Below are 14399 nucleotides of genomic sequence, written 5' to 3'. Positions count from 1 at the left end.
TCAAAATCGGAGTAGCCAAAGCAATAGTCACTTGCGGCCAAGAAGCGACACATGGTTTCGCTGTCGTGGAGGTCAGAGAAATCCGCTCTGGCCCATGCCTCGTCCTCCTCCAAGGAGTCAGCGTGGGTGTGGGTCGACGCAATGGTGTCAAAGTTGAAAGCGAAGCGCTGGCGGCGCTCCGAGAGATCCACGTGAGCAGAAGCGTAGGCGTAAGCATAAGAGGCGGTGGCATTTCTCAACCCGAAGGGGTATAGAGATAGTGCCGTCGTCGGGCTCTACTCTGCCGGAGTTGGCTCCTCAGGGAGTGGTGGAGTGGAGCTTAATGTCGGGGCATTGTCGGGTGCCACCGGCGTTTTTCCCTTGTCCAGGCTCAGGCTAGACAGGTCCCCAACCAGGGACCCTACGCCAATAGCTGGTCATAGGATACCAGTAGAGAGCGGCGAGTTGCCCTGGGTTCGCGTAGCATTAGGGTGATCCTGCTCGCGTCGTGTCCGGCGAGCGTGGCGAGAGCGGCCGCCCAGGCGCCGCCTGCGCTTGGGCTGCCGGTGCGTGACGTCGTCGTCGGTAGGCGGGGCTCGGGGTGTGAGAAGTACCATGTCGTACTCATGCCCTAGAGACATGAACTCTAGGCTCCCAAACCACACCACCGTGCCGAGACGTAGCGGTCGGACGGGGTCTGCCATCTGGAACTTGTTGGGATGACGAAGCTGACATGCAGAGGCCCCTACCTGGTGCGCCAACTGTCGGTGTTTTGGACCGGGGGATCCTCAACCAACTAGTGAATTTGTACTACGTGTTCCCGATCCTGGATGGTGATGCAAAGAGACACAAGGTTTATACTGGTTCGAGCAATTGGTGCTCTACATCTAGTCTGAGAGATCGACCTTATATTCCTTGCACCGAAGTGCTTGTAGTAGGGGGTTACAAGCTGGGTGAGAGAGGGAGCTAGTCCCAGGTCTCGGCGTGGAGTGATGCGGACTACCTGAGACGTTGCTCTCAGGCCGTAGGGAAGTGTATGTGTTACAAGGTGTTGTTCTTCGTGAGTCCCTCTCCCCCGAAATGGCCCAAGTCCTTTCCTTTTATAGTTGAAGGGAGGACAGTGGTAGTATATGAGCTAACTATACGGCGTCGTGCAAACAGAGGCAGCGCGTCCGAGCCCTGTAGCCTGTTCCTGTGGTGGTGTGGTTGTCGGAGTGGTCTGTTCTCGAAGCGCTGGGGCGACGTGCTGGTCACATCCGATCCTATGCGTCATGGGAGCTCTAGGGCTGCCTCAGAGCGGGTGTGGCGGTCAGCGCACGGGTCGCTGTGGATTAACTATGCGCGAGGCCAAGGCTCGGTTGGTACCGAGGCCGAACCACGGTGGGGGGTCTCGGCAGACGTGGATCCCAAGATAGTCGAGACCCTGGTGTAGAATGCTAAGGCCCGGAGGGAGCGGTTGATCTGGTACACTGGTTCGGAGGCGATGATGACCCAGACTAGACTTCTCATGCCGCATTGTCTTTGGGGTGGGGATTGCGGGGCACAGTGCGGGCGCTGATCGTGGGCACAGCGCCAGAATACAGTGGCCGGTAATCCTCCTGTGCCCTGTCTCAGCCGGTATGGTGTTGATGCGACTTCTTGTCCCATCGGCCACTCCATGGTGTCGAGCCACCGTCCGGCTGAGATCGCGGGAGTGGTTGACGCATTAATAGGACACGACATGCTGTCGGGAAGATTGGTCAAGGCGGGAGCGACGGGTTGTTGACAAGCCAGCCTCGAGCGATACGAAGAATAGCTGTCTCATTCGAGGCTATACGCATGGGGCCTCGGGCGAGACGGAGATTGGGCTCCTTGCCGAGGCCTTCTGCGAGAGGCCTTGCGCGAGGCGGAGATTTCGTCAGGGCACCGAGACCTCCCGTGCGAGGCCTCAGGCGAGGCGGAGAGCCGGTGGGCTTGGACAGGGCCGGTGATGAACCCATGGCTTACCTTCTGGCTTCGTTGTTGACGGGATTTAAGTGACTCTTTTGGTGTACGCTCGGGGTACCCCGTTCTATGGTATCCGACACAAAGTTTAAGAATTAGAAGTTTATCTTCCTTGTCTTGTATGTGGACGATATCTTACTTGCTAGTAGTGATGTCAGTCTACTACTGGAGACAAAGAAGTTTTTATCTTCAAAATTTGATATGAAAGATCTTGGTGAAGCCTCGTTCATTCTAGGGATTGAGATTCACCAAGATAGAAGTAAATGGATATTAGGACTGTCACAAAAGGCATACATAGAAAGGATCTTAAAGAAATTCAATATGCACAAATATAGTCCCTCACTTGCTCCTATAGTCAAGGGCGACAGATATGGGGATTTTCAATGCCCCAGGAACCAATATGAGATCGATCAAATGAAAGCAGTTTCATATGCTTCAGCTGTCGGAAGCTTGCAATATGCTTAAGTATGTACGCGTCCTGACTTGGCATTTGTTATCGGGTTACTTGGCAGATTTCAGAGCAATCCTAGAACAGAACACTAGAGATTAGTAAAGAAAGTCTTGCGTTGTTTGCAAGGAACAAAAAGGCTCATGATAACGTATAGAAGATCTGATTCACTCCATATAGTGAGATATTCAGATTCAGATTATGTGGGAGATGATAGAAAATTCACGTCTAGATATGTATTCACTCTCGCAGAGGAGCTATTTCATGAAAAAGCTCGAAGCAAACCGTCACTACATCGTCCACAGTGTATGCCGAGTTTATAGCGTGTTATGAGGCAACGGGGCAGATGAACTGGCTAAAGAAGTTCATACCCGGTTTGAAGGTGGTTGACAACATCTATAGACCATTTAAGTTATACTACAATAATAATCCTACAATACAGTATACTCACAACAATAAATCTGCCAAACACATTGGCATAAAGTATTATGTTGTGAAAGATAAAGTTCGAGATCATGTCATAAGTCTTAAGCATATAAGTACCGAAAAGATGCCCGTGGATCCGCTTACAAAAGACTTAACACCCAGCGTATTGAGAGAATATGTAACCGGCATGGGTTTAAGGATAAATCTATAATTCCTAAACAAAAGAAGGCCCAAAGTTAAGTATCTATTTCAGAACAGGGTGGTGTGTTGTAGCTGTTAAATCTATCGGCAATTGACCGTGACGATGAAACATGCTCTATGCACTAATCTGTAATGAAATGAATAAAAGTAAATGATATAAAATTGAAAGATGGTAGGAGCTCAAAGGGAAGATTATTAGATTGATCTCTAATCCCAAACCAGGCCCAATGGTCCAATTGGACCTTTGATCCGCACCCTGATCAGGGGCGCCCAACCTACTATGGTTGGAGGGTCCCTATCACACTGCGCAATAAATAGAGGTGGGGGCCGGCGGCTCTGAGTACGAGGTTCGCCTGAGCCGAGCTCCCCACCGAAACCTAACTCCTAATCTGATTAGAGAGGGGCGCAGCCACTGACGGGAAGCCATCAGTTGTGCCGCCTCGCTCCACCAACGTCGACGACTTCATCGATCGTGCGCAGACTTCACCGACGAACGTGATGGCGGCTTCTGGATCATCCCCTGCGGTGTCAGGTACGATACGATCTTCCTCTATTCTCTCTGTCTAGAACGTATTTTATGTCTTGGATTCATACAGTAAATGTTTAACACCCCAGATTTACTCCTTAGATGATCCTACAAGTATTAACAACGTTGACTGATTTATTGTCGAAGAAAAATACTATTTATTTGCTGAAAAATACAACTTATAAACCAAATAAATAGGACGATAGAGTTAGGCCTGGCCCAGCCTAGGCTGGGCGGGGCGCTCAAGCCCAAGGTGAAGAACTCCGTAAGACCGTGTCCCAGCCGCGACGCCCATATATGAAAAGAAAACACGCCAACGAACGGGCCAGATCCCCAGGGCACGAATCGGACGGTCCAGACGATCCGTCCTCCCTTTAAGAGCGGCCCCTCCCCGTAATTCCCTCTCCCACAATTCGACTCCGCCGCTAAACCCTAAACCCCGCACCGGCGCCTCCCGTTCCGACTCCTACTCCCCACTCGGCTAGGGTTCTGCGCGGCCGCTTCCTCGTCGGCGCAATGGAGTTCTGGGGTAACCACTTCGCACTTTTCCCCTCGCTATTACTATCCTCGACTGCTCAGTGCGATTCGCGGCTCGGTTTCTCAACCACTGCTCCCCTCTGGTCAGTGCGGGAGGGATCGATCGATCGACTGTTCTTACGCGTACTAGGCGGTTTTCGTTTCTAGACACCCCCCGTGTCCCGTTTGCCATTGGTAGTCTCCGATTGCTTTTCTTTTTTCTGTGATACCCGGTCCAGATGTCAGTTTATATACTGCTTTATGTTACTTTTGGAATTGAACTGAAGCTGCGATGGAGTTAGATTTAGCTCGTTGTGTTGTCTGTAGGCATCTATCATACAGCTAGTGTTCTTTTTATTTGGGTAAAGCACTCCTGTTGAAACGTATGTTGTTTGGATGTCACTTACTACATTTGTTCTATGAATTTCGAATTGGGATATGTATGTTGTCCATGTCTCCGTGGACAGGTATCATGGAAGTTTTATTTTTGCCCCTTCGAGAATGATTATATTCTGTTCATAGATATACGTACATATATGGTATGTCATTGGTGGCCACTGCTGAGGCTATGTACTGACTTAACCAAGGTTGGATATTGTGCATCTTACTTAGTCACTATCTTCATACTTGGCCAATATGTTTTGTCATGTGTGAAAGATATGGTCAGATTTATGTGGTTGACTGGCATGGTGCAATCTGTTAGATTTCTGTGGCTGTCCGCCAGTCAGTATGGTGCAATTTGTAAAGAAAGCTTGGTATCTGATAGGCACTTGTTGATATTAGCTATCACTGTTTGGTTTTTGGATTTGGTAGAAAGTGCATTAAGTAGTTTTTTTCTTTCTATTTTTCTTTCTTTGTTTGCAATACTAAATTAAAGAATTGATTTTTATAATCATACAGGTAAAGAAGTAAAGCCAGGAGCCACGGTTTCTTGCAAAGTTGGTGATGATTTGGTTATTCACCTTTCACAGGTTTGTGCACCTTACCTCTGTAAATTTTAGGTCCCTTTGATTTGATACCACATTGGGCTTATTTGATTCTGCATTGTAATTGTAATTTTTGATTCCACATTGTAATTGCATATGCTACATGAGTTTTTTAGGTCCCTTGGCTGATTTGATTCTACATCGTAATTGTAATTTTTATGAGCTTTTTTAGTCCTTGTCTGATTTGATATTTTTCCTCAGGCTGCACTTGGGGAACCAAAGAAAATGAGTGAGAATGTCATTGTCTCTGTCAAAATCAACGATAAGAAAATAGTGCTTGGAACCTTATCAGTTGAGAATCATCCTCAGATTTCATGTGATCTTGTCTTTGATAAAGATTTTGAGCTGTCACACAATTCCAAAACATCTAGTGTTTTCTTCTGTGGCTACAAGTCCCCTGTTCCCCAGTTTGAATATCCTTGCTTATGATTTTCAAGATCAAGATTTATGTCCTTTCTTATGATCATCAAAATTTACGATTTTTAAGATTTTTGTTTAAAACTAGGCTCTGTTTCATGGTAACTCTATTTTCCTTAACCGCCATTGGTTTTATTCACGTCTTATTCTGGTGAAGATAGTTCAGATGAAGAGCTAGAAACCGATCAAATTCCAAGTAAGTGGTATTCTTTTTCTATTGCAATTATAAATTTCATTATGCATAACAAGTGTACAAAACAAGTTTTATTGCATGTGTCACTTATTTTGGTTTTGGTTTTCCAAGAAATTTCTGCGGCAAAGGTTCCAGTGAAGGGTGGTATAAAAGTTGAATCATCTTTTAGTGATGATGATGATGATGACTTCACTGGTAGTGAGAGTGATAGTGAAATGTCTGATGAAGATGACTCCAGTGATGAAGATGAAGTGTCAAGTGGTGCAGATCCTAGTGATGATTCAGATTCAGATGAACAGACTCCTACCCCAAAGAAGGTTTGCACTAGATAGTTGTTATTTTCCTGTAGTGCTTATTGCAGTCATGTCTCACCCTATTTATTCTGTTCATTCTTTAAATTGTAGACTGATGTAGTAGTTGGCAAGAAGAGAGCAATTGAAGGTGAGGCACCTTCTGGTAAGAAGGCTAAGTCTGAACAATCTGCTCAGAAAACAGGTGAGCTGTTCCTTTCATGTTCTTATAAAGCCCAACTAATGGATGTGTAATGTTAACATGTGAAGTCTCAACTCTTGTTATGTTCTTATATAAAGCCCAATTAATGGATGTGAAAGGTTAGCGTGTGATGTTTAACTATATTTTCATTTACCTAATATAAAGCTCAACTAATGGATGTGTAATGTTAACATGCGAATGTTTATCTAACTAATGGGTGTGTAAGGTTAACATGTGATGTTTAACTATATCTGTAACGTTAACATGCTAATGTTTAACTATGTTTTCATTTACCTAAGGTGACAAGGTCTCAACTCATTCTGCAAAGCAGTCTAGCAAGACTCCTGCAGACAAATCTACGAAGACCCCCACAGCTGACAAGAAGTCCCCCAAATCTAGTAGCCATGCCTGCAAGTCATGCAACAAGTATGTATAGTTTATAGTTTCTTTTTTTTTTGGGTGAATGGTTATAATTTGCTATTATATAGTTTGCTAATAGTATCATGTTGGACCAGATCTTTTGGCAGTGCGTCAGCACTTGAGTCTCATCAGAAGGCAAAGAAGCATGAAGCCTAGAGCATGAGCTGTACCTTATAGGTTGATCTACATGAGCTATCAAAATTAGTGGTTTTATTTTTGAACTTGAAAATGCCAAGTTTGGAACTTGCCCAGTAGTCATCTGATTAGTGGTCTTATTATTTTTGAACTTGGGAAATGTCAAGTTTGGAACATACCCGGTATGTTTTGTTAAGAACATAGGAAACGTCAAGATTAGAACAGGCCCTGTTGGCCCAGTTTTGGTCGTCGTTGAATGATGATAATGTTTGAATTGAGTATGTGACCCGTAAGGGAGAATCTTGTTATCTGGTAATGGCCTAGTGCAAATCAGTAGTATCTTTTTCACATTTGTTAACATCTTGCTATTACGGTGTTTGTTTTATGTCTTGCTAATCCTGTGCACGCAAATTGGCTTGCAAGGAATGGGCACGAAGTTTTGACCATTGATTCCTCTGAGAAGTTAAAATAAAATATACTGAGAAAACGCAACTAATTATCATTCAAAAAGTTGTACCTTCAAATCCAGTATGACCTACGTAAGAAAATCAGGGATTATATCTCAAATTATGGTAGCAAATTGGGTGCGATCATTCTTAAACAAAAGCTCAATTAGCCATTAGGCAGAAAATCTGTCGGCAGATAAAACAGCACCGTAGACATATTCACGAAGACCAATAGGGCTCAGACATTGTGATGCTGCCTTAGCAGCGACGGTATGAACACTTCTTTACAGTCCTTTCCAACCCCACAATTATCTCCTTGTTCATGAATGCCACTTCACTTACGAGCACTGTCCTTTATCTTGCAATGAGTTTCCAGACCGATAGAGCAGTAGAAAGTCATGAACAAGACTGGAAAGGACACCCTGATACAAATACAAGAGGCGAGAAATTACTGCTGCACGACTTGCAGGCATAGCCAGTGGATTGCTTAGACAGCCTGTATGCTTATTGGTTTTAGCCAGCCAAAACCAGCCAGCCAATAGTATTTTCGTCTCACAACAAACCAGCACCAGCCAGCTCATACCAGCCCAGAAACCAACCAGCGAATAGACCGACTGTCTCCAGCAACGAGAACCTAAACGCGGCACCTATTCCACGGTTTGGGTCATGTACAGGGAAAGGGTCACGGACCTAAAACTTGCCTTCTCCAACAGCCAAGAGGGCCGGAAACGGAATGGGGTCGTCCACAGCCTCGCTCGCCCCCGTGTCCGCGCTGCTGGAGCAGCTAGGCCTCCGCATCGCGCTCACTGACGACCACCAGGCCGTCCTGCCGATGATGCCCGCGCTGCCGCTCCCGGGCCTGCTCCCGCTGCGCTGCGCCGAGCTCTGGATGGGCGATGGAGACGGGGATGGACGGCTCTACGCCGAGCTCTGGATGGGCACGCACCCCGCCGCGCCCTCCTCCCTGGTGCCCGACGTCTCGCTCCACGACTAGGTTGCCCGTAACCCCGCCGCGCTCGGCCGTGCCGTCACCACGAGATGGGGTGGCGACCTCCCCTTCCTCTTCAAGGTCTGTGACGTCGCCTCCTCCATTCCCCTTCCTTCTCCCGTGCCCCGCCTGGCAGCGCTGGCTACGCCCACGCCCCGCCGCGGTCCCGCTTGGCCTCGCCGGCCGCTCCCCGTCGTGGGCCCGCCTCGTCGTCGTCGTCCGCGGGCAACGCGCCTCCCTCATCTCGCGCCTGCGAGCGGGCAAGGCACCCGGCCATGGTGGCCCTCCCCCACCCTGACGCGCCTGCTCAAGCGGCGGCGGGGGCCGAGCAGCAGTAGGCCGAGATTACGCCAGCCAGCCCGAACTAGCAGCAGCTCGCGACCGCCGGCGCCAGGGACTTCCTACTCAAGCGCTCCTACGGCCGCCGCTTCTGGAGCAGGTGCAACCGACGGCGGGACCTCCCGCGGCCGCAGCTTCTGGAGCAAGCACGGGTCGTCCCCGTTTGGCGGCGGTGGAGGCGTGGCGCGGATCTAGGGCCACCCGTGTCTTCTCCTTCCGGTCGTACCGCGTTGGTGGCGGCGCGGCGTGCAACCCGGCGCCGGAGCGGGTTCTTCATGTTGCGTGCCCCCCTCGATGCTGGCCGTGGCGAGGGGGAGCAGCCACGCGGCCGCCGTGTTGAGCCGGCTCCGATCGTGGTGGTGGGCCTGGCGCTACGTGGAGACGCAAAGAGACGGAGATAGAACGCTTATTTGCGTTCCGCGTCGCCTCGGACGCAAAATGGGTCATGCGATTGCCTACTCCGTTGGAGCGTGTCTTTTTGCCGCTAGAAAACTGTGCACCACGTATTTTGAGTATGGGTCACGTTATGCGTACGCTGTTGGAGACAGTCTTAGAGCTGTCAATGATTGACCGAGTATTCTTCACCTGCTTTGATGATGTATAAGGGGTCACAACATGGATCTAGCCACTTTTAGCCCTTGTTTTGATACTCTTGAATTCACCTTAATTCACATGTATTGAGGTGGATTGAGATGTAAATAAGCTTAAGTTTTACTCCAATTCCCTTAACACATGTGGATTGAGGTAGATACGAGGATATCCAAACAAGACCTTGGGGTCGCAACATTGATCTGGCCACTTTTCATAGCAGCACCACTACCTGCAAAGTACATCACAAACTGAGGTTCCGGTGCCATGGAGAAGAACTGTGAGCTACACGAGTTAAGTACATCACAAACTGAGGTTCCTGTGCCATGGAGAAGAACTGTGAGCTGCCTTCCTCCCTGGAGGTGTCTTCAAGGGTGTTTCCGCAGGCCTATTCGCCTTCAGTACTCTGCATAAAAAACCAATATCAGGAGTATCACACAAAGGAGATGTGTTCTTTTTAAGAAAAGTTACAAAGCTCAACCTTTGGAGACTTCATCCTAACTAGCAAATATGCCCGTGTGTTTCAACGGGAGAAAAAAACACTAACATATCCAAGTCCAATAAACAATTGAACATTTTTTTTCAAGGAATAAACAATTAACAATGGTCCGAGACTTTTTAAAAATTACTATTTATAGCTGGTCAATGATCTCTATTTGCATATACATTCTATGCTCACAATATTCATGTGTAGACAGTCAAGTAAATAGTGTGAACGAAACCCCATATATATATATTCACAATAGTTATACTTTGTAACTTTTAAATTTAGAGGCAAGAGGACATTTAACATAATTTGTGTTTGTTTTCATCTTATTGTCTTTTATGAAATAAATAAATTCTTTTGGAAATAATAATCATTGTCTTGTTAAATATGTTAAATATTTGCAAAAGTAAGGCTAGGCGATGCAAATTCAAACATGAAATAAGTAGTGCACAAACACTATATAATAACTAAATTTTATTGGATCATATAACAACCCAAAAAAGAGTCACGGTTTATATGTGCTTCACGTCAAGGTAAAAGCAAGCTTCTAACTAAATCTAATGTTCTTAGATTTTTTTTTAAAAAATATAATGTTCTTCTGGGTTGGTTTGTATTTACCAGTGAAAAAACTGAGTTTGACGAACTAAAAATTATGTAAGATGACTCAACTCCCGAAACTATGTTCCAGCAGACACCAAAAATTTCTTTTTTCTATTTCCAAACCTTACCCTGTCCTTTCGCTCATGAGGACCTGTTCGGAACAAAGGAATAGAAAACAGAGGAATGGATAAAACCGCAGGAATGAGATGAGAGTGTAGCAGGAAAACAGAGGATTGGAAAACTGCAAGAAATGGACAAAAAGGGGGTGTTTGGAACACAGGTGTTCATATCACAAGAACCAAAACACATGCAAGTTATAAAAACTCATTAGCCCTTAATGATATGTTAATTAACCTCATTATTTTCTTACCTGTCCAGCGCTATGGTTCCAAAGTCCAAACTTTCAGTCGACACAAAAGCAAATAACGTTCATGTAAGTCAGCTGTAGGCGGCCGCCGGCCAAAGAGCTATATTAAGAGCTTGCGGCACCGTGGTGTAACAAATCCGTTAGCTTCACATGCAATGAGAAAGCAGCGAGTGCCGAGGAAAAAATATTTGTGGACTCGAGGGCGCTGCCTTGCGTTCCTGCATGCATGTAACCTCTTTTTGCCGAAGGAAGGAACCGCCGGCATATTTCCTTTCCTAAATTCATTGAGATGCGCACGTGGACTTCTTGTCATGGCCGATTGGTTCTTGGCTCGTGTAGGAGTCGGACTCATCCAATCCTTTTCCTATTTGATTCAGCAGCCTCGTAGATGAAAAATAGAAAAAAGAAGATCAAACAATTTTTATCCTTTTCTATTTCGATTAGAATTTCTATTTCTATTCAGGTTATTCTGGAGTGGGGGAATCTATATTTAGATTAGAATTGCTAGTTTGCATACATCTATATAGTTAGGGAAAGGCTCAGTTAGAGGGAGACAGAAAAAAAAAGAATGGACGAAAAAAATGATCGAAAATTTTGTCTCTTAGTTATTAAAAATAGAAATTTTTTACAATAATTGGGAAAAAATTCGATGGCTGACATCGACCGAGAGCGGCCAATCCGACGGCAACAAAGATAGGAGGCAATGGAAGGCAATGGGATGGAGGCAACAAGAGGCGATTGTTGTGTCTATGATCGGTGGGCCATATGCGCAAAAATCGCCTTCCATTGCCTCCGCAAATGTGGGGATTAGGACTGGGCGGTAATTTCATTCTCGTAGTTTTTTTTCTTGATAAAGGGTAAAACGGTAACTCTATAAATGTAAAAATAATGTTTTGAGTAATATAGTTAGGATGGATAATACAATTAGTATAGTTAGTTAAATGAATATGTCGTTTACTTCTATAGGGTTTCACCGCCGCTGTCCTGCGAGCCGCCGCCGCCGCCGATGGGAGGAGGCCGGGCGCAGGGCAACGGGTCACCCCTACCCCCTCGTTCCTCCTCGCCGTCATCCGCTCGGGCGTCGCCCTCCTCCTCGCCGTACTCCGCTCGGGCGTCGCCCTCCTCCTCGCCGTACTCCGCTCGGGCGCCGCCCTCGGCGTTCGTCCATGGTGGAGCAAGAGGAGGCAGGAGAGGATGGGGGCCATGAAACCTAGATCCAAGCGCGCCATGAGGAGGAGGCGCCGGCGCCGACATTGACGCTAGTGCTGGCATGCTGCACACGACTAGGGGCAGGTTCGCGTCACGCGCCTCGCGCTGGCGCCGCCGGCGCTGCTGGCCATCGTGCGCACCGCTGAGGAAGCGGACGCGGGCGCTCCGCCACCCACGTGGCCACGCTCTTGGCGGTGAACTGCGGCGGCGCGTCCCTCGCGGCTGACCTCATTGCGCGCTTCTCGCGCACTTTACCCGGCGTAGGCGTTACCCAGGTTGGTTTCTCGCTGCTGCAAGTTCATGTCTTTTGATTCTTAGTTCAGAGAATATCGTAACTACTAGAGTAGTTCATACAAATCACTTGCAATTGTGTGTTCATCATAGCATACAGTGCTTGTTTTCAATTGGCAAAAGGGGTATGGTCTTACAGGATTGATGGTTTTCGTATACTAGGTTAGAAACTGTCAAGTATGCTCTCTTTAGTTAGTCTATTGGAGCAGACATGTTCGCCTACACAAGGAAGATTCATCACATTGCACAGCACCTCTCGCTTCCGTCTCTGAAGACACATGAGACATTTCCTACTCTCCTCATTGTCAACATTCAGGTAATTTAGTAGGTCGTAAAGGGTTCTTAATCATTGCTTTTTAACTACTGATTGTTAATTGGTTAGTTCTGGCTTTTGAGCTTGACAAGTTTACTTGTTTGTGCAGTTGCCCACCTATCCTGCTACAGTGTTTGGCGATAACGACGTTGATGGGATAAGCCTAGTTCTGTATTTCAAGTTATCTGACAGCTTTGACAAGGAGATTTCTCCTCAATTGCAGGATAGCATCAAGGTAGATTTCTCTTGTATAGTTGTATAGATAAAGCACCTCTAGGCAAAGTTTCTGACTGACTAGTTATGCAGAGGCTTATGAATGAGGAAACCAAAAAGGTGAAGGGATTCCCAGTAGACAGCATTGTGCCATACACAGAGAGGCTGAAGATCCTGGCTGGTTTGGCAAACCCTGAAGACCTGCAGCTGAGCACGGCAGAGAGGAAGCTTGTGCAGACCTACAATCAGAAGCCTGTTCTATCTCGCCCACAACACAAATTCTACAAGGTAACTGACTGCATTTGCTCTCTAGTTTATAGACAAACAAGTGTTGAAATAGTAAAATGTGTTTTCAGTTCTGACTGAAACATAAAAAATGTGTGTGTTTTCATTGATAATGTAGGGTCCAAATTACTTTGAGATCGATCTCGATGTCCATCGGTTCAGCTTCATATCGCGGAAAGGGCTCGAGACCTTCTGGGAGCGGCTCAAGCATGGCGTTCTTGATCTTGGTCTAACTATTCAGGTACTTAATTTTCTTCTGCTCCTGGCTAAAAAGTGACCGCTTGATTTGTTTCAAAAAGAAAAAAAGAAAAGTGACCCCTTGACTGAATGTCTGTAACTTAGCCATGGTCTGATACTGGTTGCAGGCACAAAAGGCTGAGGAGTTGCCAGAGCATGTCTTGTGCTGCATGAGGCTGAACAAGATCGACTTCGCCGACAACGGGCAGATACCGACGCTGATAACTGCAGCTGATGAGTAAATCTGTCATGTTACTGTAGGGCACTAACTTTCAGGAAAAGCAAAAGAGAGTGTGGTTTGTAGATGTTCTGGTTGAGATGCTGTTGTATAGATCGGCAGATAGTTGTAGGAACTAACTCAAGTTTGTGAGCTAAGAAACACTGCACACAGATTTGTGTAAATACTTGTTGATCATTGCCCCAAAAGAGGAGGAAAAAAAAAAGATATTGCAGCAATCTGCATTCTGAACTCTGAAGATGTATATATATGTCTCTGTTTTCTTTTCATTTTTGAAATTAATGAAATACATGTCTGTGTTTTCAGTTCATGATTACTAATGGTTCAGTTACATCACCACACGAGTTCTTTCCTTGTTCCTTCGATTCTTCAGCTAGAAATTTTCTCATGAGAAAAACAAAAAAATGTGAAAGGACAAGAAATAAATAAAGATAAAACAAATGTACATACCATGCAGCACAAGCACATGTTTAGCCGAAATCAACATGTCAGCTCCTCTACAACAGTTGAAATCTCATCAAATAACAATTAGCCAGCAGAAACACCTACCCTAAAGAATCAATGATCCAGCCTCTATTATTCACACCCTTGAGCTGCTTCTACCCGTACTTTAAGCTCCTTTTCCGCTTAAAAAGTCATTAAGCAGAACGCTTTGAGGCCACACAAAAAATTCACAGAAAGTAAAGTGCAGCAATTTCATATTGGCGATGAGGAATGAACTCATCTAGGAAACTAGGACCCGGGATCAGAGTATTATTATGCACTTTGTTATTGTACTATACTCACAGCATCTTCTGCAGCAACACAAAGTACAACAATCGAAATGTTCCTGAGCCTCATCCTCTACTGTTAAGAATACATTTATCTCTCGTTTGGACGCAATACAAGGTTGGTCTCACGCGCAAAGTACAGGAAAAAAGACAAGTGAGCACCCCTTCACACTGTGCACAAAAGTGATGATCATCTGTCACCAAGCTTTTGCCCGTCTTGATTTCTTATTCACTTCAAGAGAGAAGATATCCTCATCTCCTCCTGGATGACGAAGAAGCCGCAACAATTATACCACCAGCAACACG

The 14399-nt window shown here is 46.1% G+C and overlaps 2 protein-coding genes across 3 annotated transcripts; both read left to right on the top strand.

Annotated features, from left to right (window-relative positions):
- The first annotated feature begins 3974 nt into the window (after positions 1–3974).
- On the top strand, positions 3975–7070 carry LOC136453836 (histone deacetylase HDT3-like). The gene is made up of 8 exons (XM_066454390.1): positions 3975–4092; positions 4980–5050; positions 5267–5478; positions 5623–5678; positions 5787–5992; positions 6080–6170; positions 6467–6593; positions 6683–7070. Exons 1-8 carry the CDS (start codon positions 4080–4082, stop codon positions 6741–6743), a joined length of 837 nt encoding a protein of 278 aa, XP_066310487.1. The 5' UTR covers positions 3975–4079; the 3' UTR covers positions 6744–7070.
- A 4446-nt stretch (positions 7071–11516) lies between these two features.
- On the top strand, positions 11517–13413 carry LOC136450959 (uncharacterized). 2 transcript variants are annotated; one of them, XM_066451657.1, is made up of 6 exons: positions 11518–12021; positions 12200–12353; positions 12460–12585; positions 12657–12851; positions 12967–13089; positions 13214–13413. In XM_066451657.1, the coding sequence occupies exons 2-6, from the start codon at positions 12249–12251 to the stop codon at positions 13325–13327; spliced, it is 663 nt and encodes a 220-aa protein (XP_066307754.1). In that variant the 5' UTR covers positions 11518–12021; positions 12200–12248; the 3' UTR covers positions 13328–13413. The 2 variants fall into 2 exon arrangements, with proteins under 2 accessions (XP_066307755.1, XP_066307754.1); XM_066451658.1 differs by having other exon boundaries at positions 11517–12353.
- Positions 13414–14399: the final 986 nt, after the last annotated feature.

The sequence above is a fragment of the Miscanthus floridulus genome, chromosome 5, assembly GCF_019320115.1.
Source record: "Miscanthus floridulus cultivar M001 chromosome 5, ASM1932011v1, whole genome shotgun sequence".
Lineage (NCBI taxonomy): Eukaryota > Viridiplantae > Streptophyta > Magnoliopsida > Poales > Poaceae > Miscanthus > Miscanthus floridulus.
The sequence above is the reverse complement of the archived record's forward strand: the minus strand, read 5'-3'. Positions and strand labels throughout refer to the sequence as shown.